General features: G+C 42.2%; 1 protein-coding gene across 1 annotated transcript in view; it reads left to right on the top strand.

Annotated features, from left to right (window-relative positions):
- LOC124050884 (protein eva-1 homolog A) overlaps positions 1-19,743 on the top strand; it is a 67,970-nt gene that overhangs the window by 1,612 nt on the left and 46,615 nt on the right. Inside the window, exon 2 of the mRNA XM_046373832.1 lies at positions 18,590-18,813. Coding sequence (XP_046229788.1) covers positions 18,590-18,813 — 224 coding nt within the window. The remainder of the gene's footprint in view (positions 1-18,589; positions 18,814-19,743) is intronic.

Here is a 19,743-nt window from a genome sequence, read left to right as displayed (position 1 = left end):
TGAGTGGATCTAATGGTGGTTAATTAAGCAAGAAGGGGGAAATTATAAGACCGGCCTATTCCAGATTTCCGCTGCTTGAAGCGTATTTAGCAATATCCCAGCTTAGACAGCAAATACTGTGTCATAAACGGGAGTTCGTTTGTTGAAATCCTTGTTTCCTTGTTCTGAGAGTCTACCTCTGGACTTTTCAGTGGCTCGTGGATAACTTTGCCCTGTAGGGGGATGGGGAGGAAGCAGTGCTGTCATGTTGGGATCTTCCTTTGCTTTCCGTAGACCTGAGGTCAGTTTTATGTTTCTTGTAGGCCCTGAAGGGACTCTGGTGTTGAGTCCCCAGATGCACTTTTGTTTCCCCATTAGGGACTCTGTGCATTTACAGAAATACTGACCTATGAATGAAATGAGATAAAGAAGACTCCCAAGGAACACCTCGGGGACAAAGAAATCCTTCAGTCCTCACATTCTTGACCAGCTGGACTCTCCCTGGAGACTGAGAGGACTGCTTTGATTGACAGGAGCTGCCAGGGCGACAGGAGTGGCGGGTTTAGATCTCACATCTGTCTGCAGACATCTGTCAGTCATTGTGGTTGGACCGGAGATGGTGGACGGTCCCGGCACATCAGTGGACCTGCTGTAAAGGAATAGTTGTGGTGGTAAAAGATTATCTGATTTTATCTCATGCTGTTTTTTAGTTCCCGTTTCTGAGTGTCTTGCATGTGCATCATTTGTCGACAACTGGTGTAATGGCAGTTTCATATTTCACGAGCGGCTTTGAGCCCGCTGCAGAAATGGATACAAACTACAGCATGTTGGTGCGTATGATACTTTAATTCTGTCTCTTCCCCTGTTATCATCTTCTATTATAAAGCCGCCTGAACGGCTAATTAGAGGTATGGAGTGAGCCGCGCTACACTTCAGAGCCCACAGGCTAACAGATGTAGCAAGCTGGCTAATTAAGACTCTTTGTTTTACAAGTTGCTAATACTCCAATACTGGGGATTTTCTTTTGTTGTTTTTTTTAATAAACCAAAAATTGATTGAAAGCTAACACGTAACCCTGTTGTCTCCTCACCTCGGTATGTTTGCTCTGGTTAACTCATGTGGCGAACGCCCAGCTTGTTATGCAATGTAATCAGACAGCTAGCAGCAAACCATCCATTAACAGGCACGTATGTCAGGCGTTTCCTTTTTTTTTTTTTTTTTTGTGCAAATAAATGCCACACTGCACCACAAACTGACTAACACAAAAATAAAGTTTAGCCTTGATGATTCAGTGACAAGTCGCTGCCGTTCATTTATGTCATCCGTTGTTTAGGAAGCATCTCAGTTTGAGGATATGCTGCCTTTCTTTGTTCTAAGTGATAGCAAATAGAAAATTTGGTGGCGTTTCGATTGTTGGATACTGTGATGGGTATTTTCAGAATTTTCTGACATTGCACAGACCTGCAAATGAATCAGTAATCATAATAATTGTAGTTTCAGCCCTACACTTGACTATCTAAGACTGTAACTTAGTTCTTAGTACTTTTAGGCAGGTGTGTCAGTACCTGAGGTGGTGCTGCTGTACGAGAGCGTCACATAAGTACCGGCTGTTATTTCTGCTTTTCTGTCTCCTGCTGCATACTGCTGACATAGACAGAAAACAGTTAATCATTTTTGTCAACATGCCGTGGATGAAAAAAGGCCGAAACACTAACAGGAGTCAAGCGTGTGCCTTTCGACTTGCTTCATATGTAAGCCAACGAACACAGGCGTGTTGTGTGTTTCTTTTGACTGTAGAACATTTTAGAATCGCCGCATTGTTAGCTGCCGAAATGTTACAGTGAAGCAACTTTCCTTCTCTTTCTCTGTCATAAAACCCTGTAGGCAAAATCCTATTTAACCCCAGTCAATAGGATGTGAGGCTGTTGAGGGGCCAAGGGGTCAACTGAGGTCAAACCATAGTGAGTGTGAGTGCGTGGTTAGGGGGAGTTATCATCCATCTTACTCTTTGTTCTCCCTTGTTGAACCTCATCACACATGTTGCCCACTGTTGGCAAAGGCAAAAGGAAAAGTCAACAAAACACTTTTTCTTTTTTTCTTTTTTTAGGGCGTGAATTTCATTTTAAGGGAATGGAGATGTTGTTGATTTTATTAGTCTTGATGTTTTGCATTTAGATCTCCTGATTTTCTTCACTAATTGTTTTGCTGAAAAGATTTGAACAGTTTCAAAAACACTTCAGTTCATACTGTCGGGTTGTAGAGCGCAGTTAAAACATTTTGCAGTGTCAAATGTTCATTTGCAGTAAATCTAATTTGTTCCCCGAAACAGATGGATGGATAATTGTAATAGATTATATTGTGAGCAGAGTAATTATGATGATCACTTTCTCTATTCTACAGTGAAAGTGTTTACAGTCTGAAGAACCAGCACCCGAGAATGATGCTGTCTTTTTCTTGATTTTACATGTAGTTTGAGTACTGATTATTATACCGTAGCATCTTAAACATTTACTCAATTAATTGTCTTTATTTTTGCCGACCTTTTATACACAGGAAGATTGATCAGCAAAATTAGTGGTCAGGTTAATCGATAATGAACATAATTGTTAATTGTATCCCCACATCAGCCGATGAAAATGCTGTCATTCGTTGTTGTGTTGTGAAAACAAAGCAGAGCTCGATGTGTCTTTGCTGAGAGATCAGCTGATTGCCTCCCTAATGGGCAAGCGCTCTAAACTGCAGCCAGCACATAACACCGACACACAAATCCACCTAAGCTATCACCCTACGGGCAAGTCCTGGATTAGGCTACTCGTAACTGCCCACCGCCACGCATACACACAAACACACGCACCCCCCAACGCACACACACTATTACAGAGCACTACTTGAGGCCCCTCAGATCTTAATCCGCTCTGATTTTTGAGTGGATAAGGGTAAAACGCTGACCCCACGCTCTCCTCTCTCCCTGCCCCTTCCCTTCCCCCGCTCGCATGTTCATCGGCTCCCCAACACGTCCTCGCTGCCTCCTTCTGCTCCTCCCAAGGGCTCGCCTGATCACTGTTTCTGTGTCTGTGTGCGCCAGGTGAGCTCTGTCTAAACAAATCCTGCCTCCCACTTGTTTTGTCTGCTGTGGTGGAGGCAGGCGGCGAGGCGGACAGCAAGGGCCTGTCATGAGGCAGCTTTTCTCTCGAGCTGAATGGGGGGTGGGGGGTGGGGTGCGCAGCTATTCAAAGTCTTGTCTCCGTGAATGAGGTTCACAAAGGAGTGAATTGTCAAGACATTTCGATTGGTTGCGTGATGATATCAAAACACAGAGTTGTTGGGTGTGAATGAGGGAGCAGAGTCTTTTATAACATGCATTATGCATAAACGTGTTTTGAAGCGCCACCAAAGTAAATTCAGCTTTGAACCGTTTTATTTATTGATTTGATTTTGTTTTTTTTAGATACATAGAAATTTTTTAAGGATAGGAGAGACAGAAGGATTTGGTGGGAGTCTGATACCATTTTATCGCATTTCAGCGTAGTTTCAAATGTGCTTATCAAATCTAAACCCTTTGAAATCCTTTACTAAATCTATTTAGGTCCTCCTTCCATAAAATGTAAGTCACAAATGTTACAGATAACAGCTAAGATCTCTAACTCAGAGATTGACGTTCACGGACACATTGCTTTTAACCAACAAAAAGAAGAGAAGATACTGCATAATATTCGTTAAGAAAGTTTGTTAGTGTGCGATAAATCATTTCGGCCATTAAGCCAACTCAGAACTGGATTCAAATAGAAACCAGCTATCACAAACCAACCTGTTAAGGTTAATTAAAACCAGAGGTAGAGACAGGTTAGGTTTCTGAAATGATAAGAATTAATCATTGCTGTTATATATATATATATAGTTGTGTAAACCCCATTTTTAAAGTTTGGTACCAACAAGACTCCTCTTGCAACTACAGTCTGAAGTGAAGGGAAATGTGAAACTAAAGAGCCGCTGGGTGCAGACAGCTTGGAGATGTAATGTAGATAACTTCTAGAGGTGTGCGTGTGTCTGTCTGTATGCATTTATGGCTGTGTGTGTGTGTGTGTGTGTGTGTGTGTGTGTGTGTGTGTGTGTGTGTGTGTGTGTGTGTGTGTGTGTGTGTGAAGTCTGGCCTGACACAACATGATAGCGGTGAAAGACGTGACCTACTGTGTGAGTCTCTCCCACGAGATACAATAAGCGCATAAACAAACTCGTACGTAAAACAGAGCTTGACATCATGTCGGGGAACAACAATATGGTGCTGGTGATGAGAGACGGGTGTTTACAACAGGAAACGAGTCTTAACCCTTGGCTCATTTTGAGTTCAGCTCGAGGAAATTAAATTATCCCACATCACACTGCAATAAACGGAAGCTTTGAACTTCACTGTGGAGTGTTTAAAAAGTGAATCGTTGAGAAATAGATTATGCAACTTGAGCGACTTTTTGAATTAAATCTGTTCATTTTTCACGAGTATAACAAAGTCCTGAAAGAAATTAAATAAAAGCACAAAGCACTAAATACAGTATGTGCCTTGAAGGCAAGCTTTGTCAGTCAAGTCTTAGCATATAAACTACATAAATGTGCACCAATCAAAATACTTTTTTCTTTCTGTGCCAAGATATGTGTGGGAAGAGAGTGCATCCTGACTGAGGTAATGCTCAATAAATGATTTGGCTGCTGTTGGTGCAATATTACACTAAATTAAGTCCCGGTATGTTAGTAATGTCCTGTTACCACACAGAGAACAGAACAACACTTGTCAGGCAGTCTGTTTTGCAATCAGTGAAGGTTTTGTCTTTGAGCATTTCCACTGTGTTATATATCAATAACAAGCACAGCCTGTCTGTGCTGTCCCACCCCGAGTTTCATTCTTTCTGTGCGAAGTTAATATTATTCTTAAAGCGTTTTGCTTTCAGAGCTGACACTGGTGACAATTTCACAATCAAACTGTTGTTCAATAGAAAGCAGACGAGATGATAGAGTTTATTGCAGAAAGTAATTTTGTCTGTGTAAAATCTTTGGCCTGGATGAGTGTCAAAGGGATCATGTGGGACACTTTCAGTAGATTCTGATGTGTTTGCCTCTTCAGTTTGGTTCATTAAAGACGGTGTGAAGGCTGTCAGTCGAACACCAAACAGCTGGTCCCGGATCGCCTGAAAAAGTGGGCCTCTGAGAAAGTGGAACAGAGTTTAAACAGAGATGTGTTGTGTTTGCGTCCTGTTCTGCGTTGTGACAGACGGTGCCTATACAATCACAATCCACTGGTGATGCTGTCATACAACATATCTTCTTTTCCCCTGTTTTCATGTATTTGTTGTTGTTCCTAACGTGTTTGACTAGGAGAATAATAATCCAAATAATGAACAGAGTCAGTTACACTATATAGATAAGTGTGGTGATGGGGCTGTTTTTCAGGGGTTGGGCTCAGCCCCTGACTTCCAGTGAAGGGAAATCTTAATGCTTCATCATGCCAAGACATTTTGGACAATGCTATGCTTCCAGCTTTGTGGCAACAGTTTGTTGAAGGCCCTTTTCTATTCCAGCATGACTGTGCCCCAGTGCACAAAGCAAAGCTCCATAAAGACATGGTTGGATGAGTTTGATGTGGAAGAACTTAACTGGCTCACACAGAGTCCTGACCTCAACCCCATCAAACACCTTTGGGATGAACTGAAACTCAGGTTGCGAGCCAGGCCCTTTGATCCAACATCAGTGTCTGACCTTACAAATGCTGTACTGCATGAATGGGCAAAAGTTCCCACAGAAAAGTTCCCACTCCAAAATCTAGTGGAAAGCCTTCCCAGAAGAGGGGAAGCTGTTATAGCTGCAAAGTTGTGTGTGTATGTAGAATGCAATGTCATTAAAGTCCCTGTTCATGTAATTGTCAGATGTCCCAGTACTTTTGTCTATTAAGTGTATATCTTTGAGAGATCCTTTGATAAAATAGGATCATAGCTGTTTCTGTTACTTACGTTTGCAGCTTTTGGTTCCTGTGAAAAAGTCACCATGATCACAAACTGGACCAGAAGAAAAAGGCAACAATTTATCATTTTTTTCCTCACAAATGAACCAAACTACAGGTATGAATGCATTTTTAGAGACTTGCTGCTGTATCGCACTGTGTAATGTGTGTTATCTGTATATTGACTGAGGGCTTACGTTGGCTGTTGTCCAAAACAAATCACTATAATTTGAGTGAGAGTAGATGTCACTTTTTCTTTTTCTGTCTGTCTCATACCTGATTTTGGCTTGAAACTCCCAAATTAAACCCAGACTGCATTCAAAATTACCCACATAGGCTGTGGAGGAGTTCTAACTACCTGCTGAATAAGGCAAGATGTCTTAATCAAGACTTATAATCAGCAGAAAACTGCTCAACCAGTCAGCCCTTAATATGATAATCATTATTTTGCATAGATTTCTGTCTATCCTTAAAACCACCCAAATCGACCAATCAGATGTCGAGATGGTGTTATAGTAATAACTGTTATCGGGGAGGGAAGAGGGGGTCTAATTCCTAAACTGCAAAGATGTATATGTAGACATTACAGGTGTGTGTTTGCACTTGCCCTCTCTTGCATGGGAGGGGTTGGCGGGGGTGGGGGCGGCGTCGCAAGAAGTCCCAAAAAAAAAACGTGTGAAGAGGATTCCTGAGTGACACCCCGCTGTTGTAGCATGCAGCTGCAGTTAGCGAGCGGTCTGTGTTTAGGCAACAACTGTGTAATTAATTAAGAATGCAGTCTCATTTGTCATATTTTGAACACAGACTCTTGTTTTCCAGAGAAAGTTGTGTTCAGCTTGTGAGTGGAAAGCTTATTTGAAAATCAGATAAGTGGTGATACCTGCTGCTGCAAGTACAGAGTGTTGGACCAGCCAGCGCTAAGGATGAAACTGAGCTGTAGACAAACAGAAACAAGTGTTGAGAAAGAAATGGGCGAGTGTCTGCACTGGTAATTATCTCCTCGTGTCCACCCCACTTATGTGCCGACTGTTGAATTATGCGCTCAGCAAGCCCCACGACTCACACACACTCACATGCACATGCACACACCTTTTCTGCTCCTGCATCTCAGAGAATGCTAACCATGCTTTGATGCCCCCTCCTCCTCCCCTCATCTTTTTTTTTCTGTCTTTCTCTCTGTTTCCTGGGAGCTGATTTATGTTTGGTTTAGGAGTCAACATGTCCGCCTTGATCTGCCTTCTTCTTTAGTCCTTCTCCATCCTTTTTTCTCTCTTCACCTCATGCTTTCGTCAATGCCGGAGAGGGAAAAGAACATTTGGAACGCCATTAGTTTTTATGGTTTGATTAAACCCCTAGAGGCAAAGAGCGAGAGACAGAGAGGGAGAGAGATGGAGAGGTAGAGAGGTGGGGCACAGAAGGGCCAGTCTGAACAAGGAGGCATTGTGTAGCCCCCCAACTGTGTCGGACTGACAGTCTGCATTACAGCACGCTACAACAACCTGCTCCCCAAAGCACTGCTAATCTGTTGCTTACTAGCTAGCTCAGGTAAGGGGGGGAGGAAACCACAGAGAGGGGGGAGACAGAGATTTTCACTTGTTTTTTTTTTTTTTCATGTTTAAGCCAAAATCATTTTTACCAGGCAAACTTGAGACTGAATTTGTTCCATTCGCTGTAAAGCTTCTCATAGAAATCTTGTTAAAACTGGCTACTAAACTTTATAATGTGTATGACAGAATAGATTAGACTCATCTTGAATAAAAACGATAAATGTAATACCAATAATAATGACTTGGCTCGCTTGATATGTTGGCAGGTCTGTGCTGTTAATTACAGTCTCACTAGTTGAAGATCCTGGGCTGTTGGCGGATTGGTTGGTAGGACGTCTGGTTGGATGTCATTAGTTTTTACTGAGAATTCATTCTTCTGTTCTCACTTTACGTGCAGGTGCTCGGCTATACTCGCTACACAAACTTCTAATAAGGTAATAAAGGATGAAGTTGGCCTTTGATAGAGATTTTTTTCTTTCTTTTTTTTTGTTTGTTTTTTGGTACTGAAACCGGGAAAACAAACTTGATAACAGTGGATATAAATAAATAAGGAAGAGATGAGGTACCATAAACAACAGTTAAACAAACGGTTGTGAAAATTAAAAAATCGTGATTCACAAAAGTATAGTGATGTTCATATGTTTACGTATGATGTTTACCATTCATCATTTAGCGTGTTAGTTAGCGTGCTGTTTTTTGCAGATGGCAGTGTCATTTGTTTTACAGGTATGTGGTCATGAAAGTAAAAGTATTGACAAATTTTGACCTGTTCTTGGCACAACAGTTAGGGAATCATCAAAGTTATCCTCAGGGCGACCAAATGTTATAGCAGTCTGATCCAATAGTTGTTGAGACATTTCACTGAAAACCACAGATGTAAACCGGTGATGATAGAGGAAAAAAGTCAGCTTGTCATCAAAGTCATTAGAATACCTCACGTGGGGTCCATGAATGTATGCGCAAAATTTTGTACAAGTCTATCAATCTACTGGATCCTCAGGTGTTTTACTGAATAACTGAACAAAAAGAAAGTAAGCAATATATTAATCTGTATGAAAATAATCTTTAATTATGGTAGTGCTACAGCAAAGGGTGTGTGTGTGTGTGTCTAGCAGCTGACACTGAACGCTGTACATTCAGTAGGAACATACTTTTACCTAAGGAGACCCCAGTTACTTGGTAGCTACAAAAACAAACTCCCCATGAAACTCTGAATGAATAGAGAAAGGTAAGCTTTCACATTTAGTCTGGTCACTTCTGCAGATGTCTGCGTTTGTTATAAATGGAAGGAGATCTCCCTGCTAAGTCTCATTGGACATGCTGCAGACGGCTTTTCTGTCCCTCAGCTCCTCAGGAGTTGTTCTATTGCTTGTTTTCACAGAACAGCCCCCCGATAAGCTTGTTAATTCCCCAAAAAAGCTCAACCTTTCGATGCCCACCCACTCCTACCTTTTTTTTCTTAAAGGAAATATCTCTCTTGAAAGAGTATGCTGTCTTGCTGCTATTGCATCAAAACTAATTTTTCACAGGTTTTGTGGGCTTTTGACAGACATAGCAAGGAAGGGCAGGAAGGAACAATTGCGAGGCTGGCTTTGAGGCAGGTGGATCACAAAGCCAGGGTGTAATGAAAGGAATAGAGTTGCAAAGTTTCAAGGTGCTGGATAAAATAATGTAAGGTGATCTGTGGTGGAGGCAGGAGGCAGAAGAGGAGCAATTGTGTGAGAAAATACCTGATTCTTTGACACCAGAACAAAACTGAAAACGTACATACGAACATAAAAACTCAGCACTGATTCTGAAGAAGCTTTGCAGTGAGCAGTAGGGAAAGATTACTGTAAAGATTATGCTTAGTAAAATAAAAAAAATTACTGATTTACTGTTCATATCAATAAGATAGGCTCATAATAACATTGTTTTCACTACCCCAACCTCCTCCTCCTGTGTTACGTTTGGTGTCATCAGTTTATTGAATATTTAAAGTTCAGCTATGTGTTTATTGAGTAGTCAGGATGTCTGAACACCCATTTACTTTAAATGCTCAATAACCTTATGTGCCTCTGACTGAACTGCACAAGAGTAGAGTAAACAAGTGAAAGGAGATTGTTCCTTTATGACCTTTCTGCCACAAGCTGACTTTTCTCAGCCTTAGGCTACCGCTGCCCCACCCAACAATTACTTAAATCCAATCCGCTGCGGTGAGTTTGACTGAAGAAAGATACATCTGTCGTTCACTTTGTGACAATAAAAGCTCACACACTGATGCATCTGTCTGTCTGGTGTCTCCTGGACTGTGGTTAGTAATGGGCCAGTCTGGCTGCCACCCAATTCTCCCAGGCCATAAAAGTGACCATTAAAATGACAGATTTCTCTTCCTGTGGTTCTTTCTCTCCGTCTCACTGTGTCTTTCTTTCTTTCTGTCACACACTTTCTCTGTGGGGGTATGGATGTACATCCGAACACCAGGAGAGTGTTCCCGGAACCTCTGTGCCCCCTCACCTCTGTCACCGCCACATCCCGTCACAAGAAACACACGACCCACATGCTCTGGGGCTCAGAGTAAAGGGGTCCTCTTGCTTGGTGCCCTTTGACCCCCCTTGGGGTCAGAAGGAGAGGCACGTGCTAACAAAGGTTATGGGAGGGCCGTGGGTGGCACCCTTGTTTGGTTTTTGGGAGACTCCCAAGAGTAGACTCTGCGGCCACTGTCCAACTGTGAGGCCATCTCCCCCAACCTGGCAGATGTTTTAAAGCTAATCACCCCCTAAGGATGAGCTCAGAGGACAGGCTCACAAGTGGCCATCCTCCCATTGTCTGCCAGAGTTCGCAAAACAAAGATAAACTGAAACATCAACCTTGGCCTTGTTGCCAACTTGAGGCTTAGCCTTTGACTGTCAGCCTGAGCTTCTTTAGTCCATGAAGTGTGAATCTGTTTCACTGGCTGTGTGTGTGGTTGTGGACAAGCAAGAGAAGCATGTTGTGTTCACGGTCTCCTCCAGAGCATGAATTCCTCATCCCGCCTGATGTGTGTCTGACTTAGCATGTGACATCCCTCCAGTTCTTTTGATTTAATCCCCTTCTCTCTTTGCAGATTAAACAACACCTTGTTGCTGAAGACAAGTAAAGCATCACGCTACAATTTCATCTTTTACTGCTTTCACACCAAAGTCCAGTGTTTGTCAAACACGCTTATAGTGTATCTTTGAGCTACAATTTGGCCACCATCATTCATATTAACAATGAGTTGATATCAGTTCTATAATAATTATATTATTGTTGCATAGATAAAACATTTTAAAACATGTTAATTCTTTCATTTCAAAGTTTAGCAGATCATTATTACGAAACTAGGGGTTTCAGATGGGCTTGTAGCAAGCTTTTATGGAAGAGACCAAAGGTTGTGAGGTTTTGCTCAGTTAAGCAAGTGTTTTGTTGGCTTAACCCAAATGTCTTGGAAAAAAATTTGTTTATCCCTCCAGTAGACCTTTGGAAACTTGTCTCTGCCAAGGAGCTCTGGGAAATGGATGAATGGGGCAACACCCATTAACCTATTATGTTGATATGAGTAAATCTTCCACCATGAAAGCCCTGTCTAGGCAATATTTCATTTCAGTCATAAGAGTTTCCTTCCTGTTGGTATTTTGAAAACTGTTTTCATAGTTTCATTTCAACAATCTTAAGGCCATAACACACTGAGCCCATTATAAGTCCAGCTGAATGCTGCTGTTGGATTCATATGTCATGGGCTGAAAAACTAGATAAACTGTGTTTTAGAAAACTGAGGGCAAAGGGTGGGTGTGAACATGTGTGTGCGTGTGCATCAGTGTCTGTGTGTGTCTTTGCAAATGTGTGTGTGTGTGTGTTTATGTGCGTAGGTGTTAGAAAGATAAGCCATGACATGGAGGAGGACAAAGGCCTGGGCAAATAGTTTCTGTGTTTGTGTCTCTGGTCTTAATGGCTTCAGCTGCTCAGGCTCTGGTCCCCCTCCCTGTGGGGGGAGGAAGGGGGTTAGTGTTAGCAACTCTGACAAATCAGGGAGCCCGTCACCTGAGGATATTGATACACACACCATGAGGAAGCCCATGTGGTGATTTAAAAATTAAAAAAATGCGACAAACATGCACACACTCATATTCTGCCTCACTAAACCAAATCTAAACGTGAATTTGTTTTTTGTTTAATTTTTGTAATACCAGACTGTAACCGCTGATGACGGATTGAAAAAGGTGAGAAAATATGCAGGTTGTTAATGTTGCGTGCACCCGGATAACCTATGTGTATGCACTGTGAATCTCCACAGCTTGTTACATCAAAATTACAAGTCGGAAAGAAGCACAGATGCATTTCACAAACAAAGAAATCTTTCTACAAGTATGAGCAAAACCCTCATCTTTTCTCCCATTCTCAGTTTACTCTTCCTCTGTCATGTTGTTTGGCTTTCCTTTTTCGACCACACCCCTTCCAGTCCCATTAGCTGTTGTTTGATCAGTCTTAAGTGGAGTCAGATAGCAAAGTGTGAGATGCATGCTGGTTTTATATCCTGTGGAGAAGGGGAGGATACTCTGGAACAAGATTTGAAGTTGTGTTGTTTAGCTCCTCAGCGGGGTTAAATCCAGCAGACCAACCTCGTGTGAGTAAGTCCCCTCAGCTGACACCCACCACCCATTGAGTACACTTTGTGCAGTGTGTCTGTGTATGCCAACATGTTCAGTAAGTATTCCACGAAGTCTGCACCTCAGGTCAACAGCCATCATGTGGCACCCATTAAGGCTGTCAATACAACACGGGCTTCACCTCTCACACACACACTGACCTACTTGAAGTTAACTGTGTGTGGTTAGTGGTGCTGTGATTTTGATTCTAAATCGAACATTGATAAATGAACTTTCAGTTTTGATCGTCAAAATCCAAAGCAAGGTCAGCTATTCTCCCAATGTTTTTTCTTCTCTTTGCTGTGCATATTTGCACTCGTCCGACGTCTGCCCCCCCCCCCCCCAAAGTGATCTGTCGCTTCAAAGACATCACAGCTAGTTTACCTGTCATGTGCAGCTGCACTTGAACACATTTATCCTATATGCACGGAGATTCTAAGTGTCACAGATGCCAGATTTATTTTCTTTTTGAGACATCCTTGATAGATTGATTGATTTGTTTGGGAAGAGGGTTCAATCAGGACAGATTTAAAAACCTAAATTTCTGAATTTCTATCTTTTGCCGAGAATATTATTTGAACTTGTCTATCTCTAACCTGCAGAAAGCCACTGGGGTGAAGCCCCTTCAATGTACCTCTCTCTTTTTAATGAAGAATTTGAAAGTTGGGATGGCGTAAAGCCAATGATCTGTCGATCTTCATTGGCATAAACATCATTGCTGAAAAAAATGTTTAAATTGAAAGTAGAATCAAGTTGAACAGTCAACAGTCAAATCGAATTATGCATTTGAAGGATCATGACATCCCTAATGTAGACGCCTTTGCGCATTACAAGGATTTTATCACATTTTTAAAACACTGCAGCTTTGTTCATGGAGCTGCCAGAGTGATAGATCCTCTTGAGATCACGGCAATCTGTCAAAAAAAAAATTGCAAGCTCTGTACCAAAATGGCAAGCTGGTGCATGTTCTTTCAAATGAATGCACAAAATCTTAAATTGTTTCGCTCACCACAGCACTTGAAAGAACTTTCAATGACAGTATTTAAGTAATTTAAAAGGTAATCCTGCTCTTGTGTCACTTTAACTGCGCAGGTTTTAGCCAAATATCTCCTGTGCTCCTTTTCTGCCCCATAGCACGATTAGCAAAAAGTAGGCTAATCCAAAACGTGACTATCCTAGCAAGACTAATGTACTGTAAGTGGAAGAATGCAGTGTATTTTAGGAATGCATTCTTTTAGGCCCAAATCTGAATGGCTTAACAGGAAGGACTGTAGTTGGCACGTTGGCACAGGGGCGGATGCTCGTAGCTTTCCTTTGACATCATGTCCATTATGTAGCACTGTGTCCTTCGTGGCGTCCACGTGAAGTTTTGCTCGTTTTTCTTCTCATATTTGAGGTCTCATTTCATGTCAGCACACCTCATCAACCTGTCCCATTCAGCTCCCGTGTCACATATTCACCTATAGGTCTGAAGAGGTGAATGCAGAGTTTTGACCGCACACGATTTAAGAGCGGTGGTTGTTTTATCTCGAAGTCATGCCATCCGCCAGGCCCTTGTGCCACTTCTGTGGTCTGGGGAGAAAGTAATTACTACAGAGCCTAAAGCCACCAGCTCTGGCCTTTTGGCTGTTGCCACATCCTGTAACCAGTGGCTTTGCTTTTAAACGGTCTTCCTTCTCGTCTCTGTACAGCTCTTTTTCTCATGACCAGTCTGCTGTCCATTTAAAACCACCACCCTCTTGACATCTTCTCAGAACTTTTAATCAACGTGTGATCATTTAGCAGGAGTCTTTTTCTGTCTTTATCCACCACTTTCCTACTCTGTCACTCATCTTCGTCTCTACTTTTCAACGTCCTCTTCATCCCCTTGTCATTCCCTCTGTTGAGTGTTGCCAGAGCGCCACTTCCATCTTTGAGGGAAACCTCTGCTCTTCCCAGTAATCACCGCTTGAAGGGAATTCCTTTGCCAGCAGCAGTCCTGCAACTCTGCATCTTTGAAGATTTGATGGTTTGATGACTATAATTTGCTTAAAATAACACCAAATAAAGTCATGAAGCTGTAAATGCCTAAATACCCAATATACCAAGATGAAACACGATTGAGCCTTTGATTTTGTAACTTTCAAGCAAGTCTTGCTTACTTAGTTTCTGTGGAATGTGTTTTGAGGTGTTACAGCTATATCTGTATTATAAATACATGATCTATTTAAATAGATTGAAGTTACAGCCTCTTGATTATCTCTAAAATACAATGTAAACAGTACTTTTGTGGCATTAAGCTAAGCTATAATCTTCTAATATTCTGCAGCATTTCAAATTCTTGGCCAATACAAAAGGCTTTACAAACATTACTTCACAAGCAATATAAAAGTGAGTTAAATGAGTAAGCAGCTGAATAATAAGCAGCATTAAGCCTGCACTAATACAACACGTCAGCAGTACTTCATGCAGGGATGCATTGTTCATACTCCAGGCTCAGCCAATAGGAGAAGACGGCATCTTTCAAAAGCAGGGGAAAGCCCTGAGCTTGAGAAACAAACTAGACTCCCCACCTGAACTGCCTCTGGAGTAAATGTGCCCTGCTTCCCCTCTTTTTCCTCATCCTCCCACCTGCCCTCAGTACCTGTCACACTCATTCATAACAGACATTGAACGCCTCAGCTTAGTGGGCCATGAGTTAGAGCTAACCCTAACCCAGTTTGACCAGAAAGGAGAGACTGTTAGGATTGCAGTGTGGTCTGCGGCGAGAGAGAGTAATTTAAATAGAAAAATAATAGCCAGTATTTGTACGTCTATGTCTATCAACAACAATGTAAATTCACATTGATATGTGACCTGCACCAGACTGAGTAATCAGTGAGTTTGAAGGAGGAAAACCTTCTCCAACAGGCCTCTTTTTTTGTCATGTTGACACAACACAGCAGCCCGTCACTAATCTCCATCATACCTGAACCCCTCCATTGCTGGGTCAGACTTTAGGGTCATCATATGACTGCAAATGAGGAGCTAACAATCACAAGGGCCCCCAGTTTTAACTTTCCACTTGGCTGCAATTGTAGATGGAACATGGACATTCTTGCGTTCTGACGGGTTAAGTTGCATCATATGACAAGATCTGATCTCTGTTGGATGATCTGTATTAAAGGCAGGTGCGGTTGTTTATAACAAATCCCTACACTGCTTGTGCATATATTAGATGGACCATGCACACCTTTCAATCCCGTCCATGACAAGAGGACCTGTTTGTACACGAATAGCATTGCAACCGCAACCTCCTGTCTTTTAATGACCGAATAAACAAACCAGCAGACATAATAGTGCGGTGCTTTTGTTAAGGGAAAGGGCAGAGAGCTAGTTAAGGAAGGAGTCTGGCCCCACATGAAAAGAAACAGGGAGGAGAAGGGAGAAGGAGAGACGCCTGGGTGTTCCTCCAGCATTGTTCGGCCTTCTGCCTCTGAGGGACACCTGTCATTGGCTGGGCGGTTTACACAGGTGCCGTAACACCGCCTGATTTGTTGGCCTCAAAAGGAGGCTTCAGTCAACAGGTAACGTTAAGGGAACAATGGTGACAATCCTGAAGGAGAGAGAGAGACAGAGAGAGAGTGGGAGGAGGGTGAGATGGCGTAAAAGAGAAATGGATTCTTTTAAAAAGCACCTGAGGGTTTGTGTGAGATAATCTGTTTGCCTTTAACCTCAGCCCCACTTTGTAAGGTGGAGGGAGGCTTATTGGTGCGTTTGTAGCGCTCAAAATATTGCTCAACGATCCCTCTTTGAAGAAACTCCTCCTCCTCCTCCGAGTGACTTGGGTGAATTCAAATTGTCCACCTTAAATCCTCTCCGTTTCACCCTCTTCATAACCTCGGTTTTCATGCTCACACTGCTGCACCCAAGGCTCATTTAACTGGGCTGCGCAAACTCGTGGTCTTCTCATGGCACTGGCGCTTTGCCAAGAGCCAGCCTCAATAAAGTGATACTGTTACACCAACATCACAACACACCCAGGCTTCAAGAGCCTAGCAGCAAGGCTTGTTCCTACCACGTTGTTTGTGTTGACGTTGTATGCGTGCATGCGTGTGTGTGTGTGTGTGTGTGTGTGTGTGTGGTCTCACTGCCAGGGGAAATGCCAAGTTCCCTCTCAACCTGTGTGGAATGTGGCAGGCAAAGCAGGCCTGTGTGTGTGTGTGTGTGTGTGTGTGTGTGTGTGTGTGTTTGTGTGTGGATGTGAGAGGGAAATTTGTGTCGAGGGGGAGAAACTGGTGAAATCCACACGACTGAAAGAAATAATCAAAATTTCGACAATGACGCAAGTGCAGTTTCTTCATCCCATGACGGATACTGTGTCAGACAGCCGTAAAATCAACATGTTTTATAATGTTTCATGTTAAAACATTTCATCATCAGTGACTTGTTTGTATATTACAGTTTCTGTTATTTTTAATGCAGCTTGGCTTGCAAATTCCCTAGTATGAGTTAAATACAGGTAATAAAAACAGGTGTTAGTAGATGTTAATTTATGTACGTAAGTCCGAGCTGTAACGTTAAGACACCTGCTGCTTCTAGTCCACATGCTGATAATTTGGTCTGTGGCATTCAAATAATCTCTAAATAAACTTAAAATAGGATTGCATGTGCACCTGTTCTCCATTTTCGCAGCCCAGCCACAGGTGGAAACCTGTTACTGTGAGCTATGGTGGTTTAATCACCATCTGTATTTAGAGTGAGGCTGACCTTTCAAAGCCTGAGAATGTCTCTTGTTGCCTTTCCTCCTTTTAAGTGTGCCCATGGTGATAAGGGCACAATGTGTGTGTCCTGCGTGTATCCGTGTGTGTACATGCACGCGATGCTAAAATGTGTGTGTTAAGGAACTCTGTTTGTTTCCTCTTCCCTACTAAACACTAACCAAATACAAGTAATTGAATCACAGTGTGTCCACTTTGTGAGCGTGTGTGTGTGTGTGTTTACTTCACCATAATGTGTTTGCGGAGCACTTAGAGAGAAGCTCGAGCTTGCTTTGGAGGTTGTTTTCAGTTGCTGAACAAGTAAAAATAGTTGCATCTGTAACCCTGATAAGTTTGGAATCATCTGTTCCTCACAGTGAGTTGCGGACTAGTGAGCCACAATCCAAGTTCAACAGGATGAAAACACATTTCAGAACTTTTCTTCAGTTCATTATTGTTCAGTCACAAATGTTATTGGCCATCTTGCTCTCATCAGGGTAGGTTTTTGAATTTAACAATCCCAACAAAGTTCAGAAATGGGAGAATCTAAGACTTAAGCCAACTGTTTTTCCTCTGTATAGCAGCCAGCACACAAATGGTTTAGATAAGTCCAGAAAGACACTATATGACAGTGTCCAGGGGATCAGCTCCCCCCCCCCCTCCTTTATCTGTGCTTTCCTTCTCACAGCCTGGAATGTTAATGGTGGCTTTTGTGGTGGGTTCACTTGTGACTGACAGGCTGACTGGCAGCTCTCAAAAGACTCTTAGTGGGAAAGCAGAGTCAGTCGAGAGACCTCTGTATTTTGAAAGAATGAGAGCTTTAATTTGATTTGAGGCAGCCTCCAAGGTTCACGCGGTGGTTTTTCCATTAAATGGTTTATGTAATGTTTCTATTCTCGGTCATGATTCCAGCTGGTTGGTTGGTGCAAGTAAACATGGTTACTGGCAAGCAAATAACATGCTAATAGAAACTTAGATGGGAGAATGGCACATAAAAGGCTTATGAAAAAGAAGTCCTTTCAGAAACATTGGTTTCTGATTAGACATCTCAACATTCAATTCAATTCATCACATTGCCAGAACCACATGGCTTTTAAATTGTACTTTGGTTTACTGATAAATACACTGACTATGGAAGAGTCTGGTAGCATTTTGAGCTAGCAATGCGTCAAATTGCTCTTGGAGGAAATATGTGGGAAAAGTAAGGAGGTATGTGCGAGTCGTGTCCGTGTATAAAAAGTGTAATAATGTCAGGCTTTAAGAATCATCCTTGACTGGTATTTTTTAATATCAAACACAGGAGTATGCTTTACAGACATGACCAGAGGGCTGACGCTAAATTAGCTAAAGCTTTACCCTCTCTGTGTTGTTGCAGTATTCCTGGCCTGTAGGCGTCTTTTAGATGTAAGTAGTGATCTGTCAGGGCTTGCTGATATGTAGGACTACCAAATGTCCGTGGAAACACTATCATTGAACGATCCGCAGCATGCTACCAACCCTCTCTACATTTAACAGTAGAATGAAGCGAGGGCCACTTTAATAATGCAAAACCATGAAACCAATTTTAATCTGGCTAGGGCCTAAGGAAGCTTGTGTTGCACTTATAATGCAAATTGTGATATCAATGTCAAGAAATCTTTTAATGTTTTGTGCCTACCCTGATGGTCAAAGCGTCTGAGGTAACAGCTGCTTTGCAATTTTTCTGTCTCATAGGTTACCTGTCCAAAGTGTTGAAGAACTACACCGAGCAGGCCTGTGACGGAGACTTCTTGTCTGTTCGCTGCCCACCCCGCACCACCATCACTGTCCAATCCGCTTTCTACGGAAGGAGAGGCGCCTCGGACCCCCAGCGGTGCCCTCAGACGTACCAGGCCCTCTTAAGTTCTTATAACACTAGAGAGGATGATCGATATTGTTCTGTGTCCACCGCATTACAGGTAAGTAACTAAGCTCACACTTTCCTCACGCATAGTGCTATGATTGTTTTGGTTATTTTTTTTAACTTTTAAATAACTAATTACCAGATTAAATTTTTTGGTTTTCCCAAGCCTCTGTACAGGTACTGCTGAATTCATGTGCAGTGTCACACATAAACTCCCCTCACTTTAGGTCTGCAGATTCTCCTGAGGGAATCCTGAGAGTGTCCTGTAAAATGGTCAAATTTCCCAAGGATTACATTTCGGAGGACCACTGATTATGTAATGCTCTGTGAGGGTGTTTTCCAGCAAATTACACTCACTAAAGGGGAAGCAGGCTTGTATGTTCCCATGACACAAAGCGATTTCATGGGGTCTTTGCCTTAGCATCCTCTTCTAAATTGGGATACGGATGAACTAAATCCCCCGCTTTGCAGCACCAGTGCAAAGACACACAAATGCATCCTGTTCAGCATCCATTTGGTTATTGGGTTTGTACTTAGTCCCCCTGCCTTCTAGCTTTGAACCCCCTCCGGTTCCATAACAGACAAGACAGCCATGAATGCACAGACACAGAGAGTGCATTGTGCTGAAGTGAGAGAATGACTGACTGCTGTGCCACCCACATTAGTACAACCCTGAAAAATCCCATTGTACCACCTGTTCATGACCCTTGGTTTGTTGGTATTACAGTGTGAATGTCTCTACTTAGAAAGATCCCAATGGGGGTAACAATTACACTCATTATCTGTTAATCTTTTTTTCTTTTTTTGATGCAATCATCAGTTCAAATGCCAAAACTGTTTGATTAACAACGATGTATAAATTGTAACCAGCAAATGTTCTACTTTTTTGTTAGATAAATGACTTTAATGATTGATTTATTATAAAAATTGTCGCAGATTGATTTTCTGTTGGTTATCAAATTGGTTAATTGACAAATTGTTTAAG

The sequence above is a fragment of the Scatophagus argus genome, chromosome 19 (genome assembly GCF_020382885.2).
Source record: "Scatophagus argus isolate fScaArg1 chromosome 19, fScaArg1.pri, whole genome shotgun sequence".
NCBI lineage: Eukaryota > Metazoa > Chordata > Actinopteri > Scatophagidae > Scatophagus > Scatophagus argus.
The sequence above is the reverse complement of the archived record's forward strand: the minus strand, read 5'-3'. Positions and strand labels throughout refer to the sequence as shown.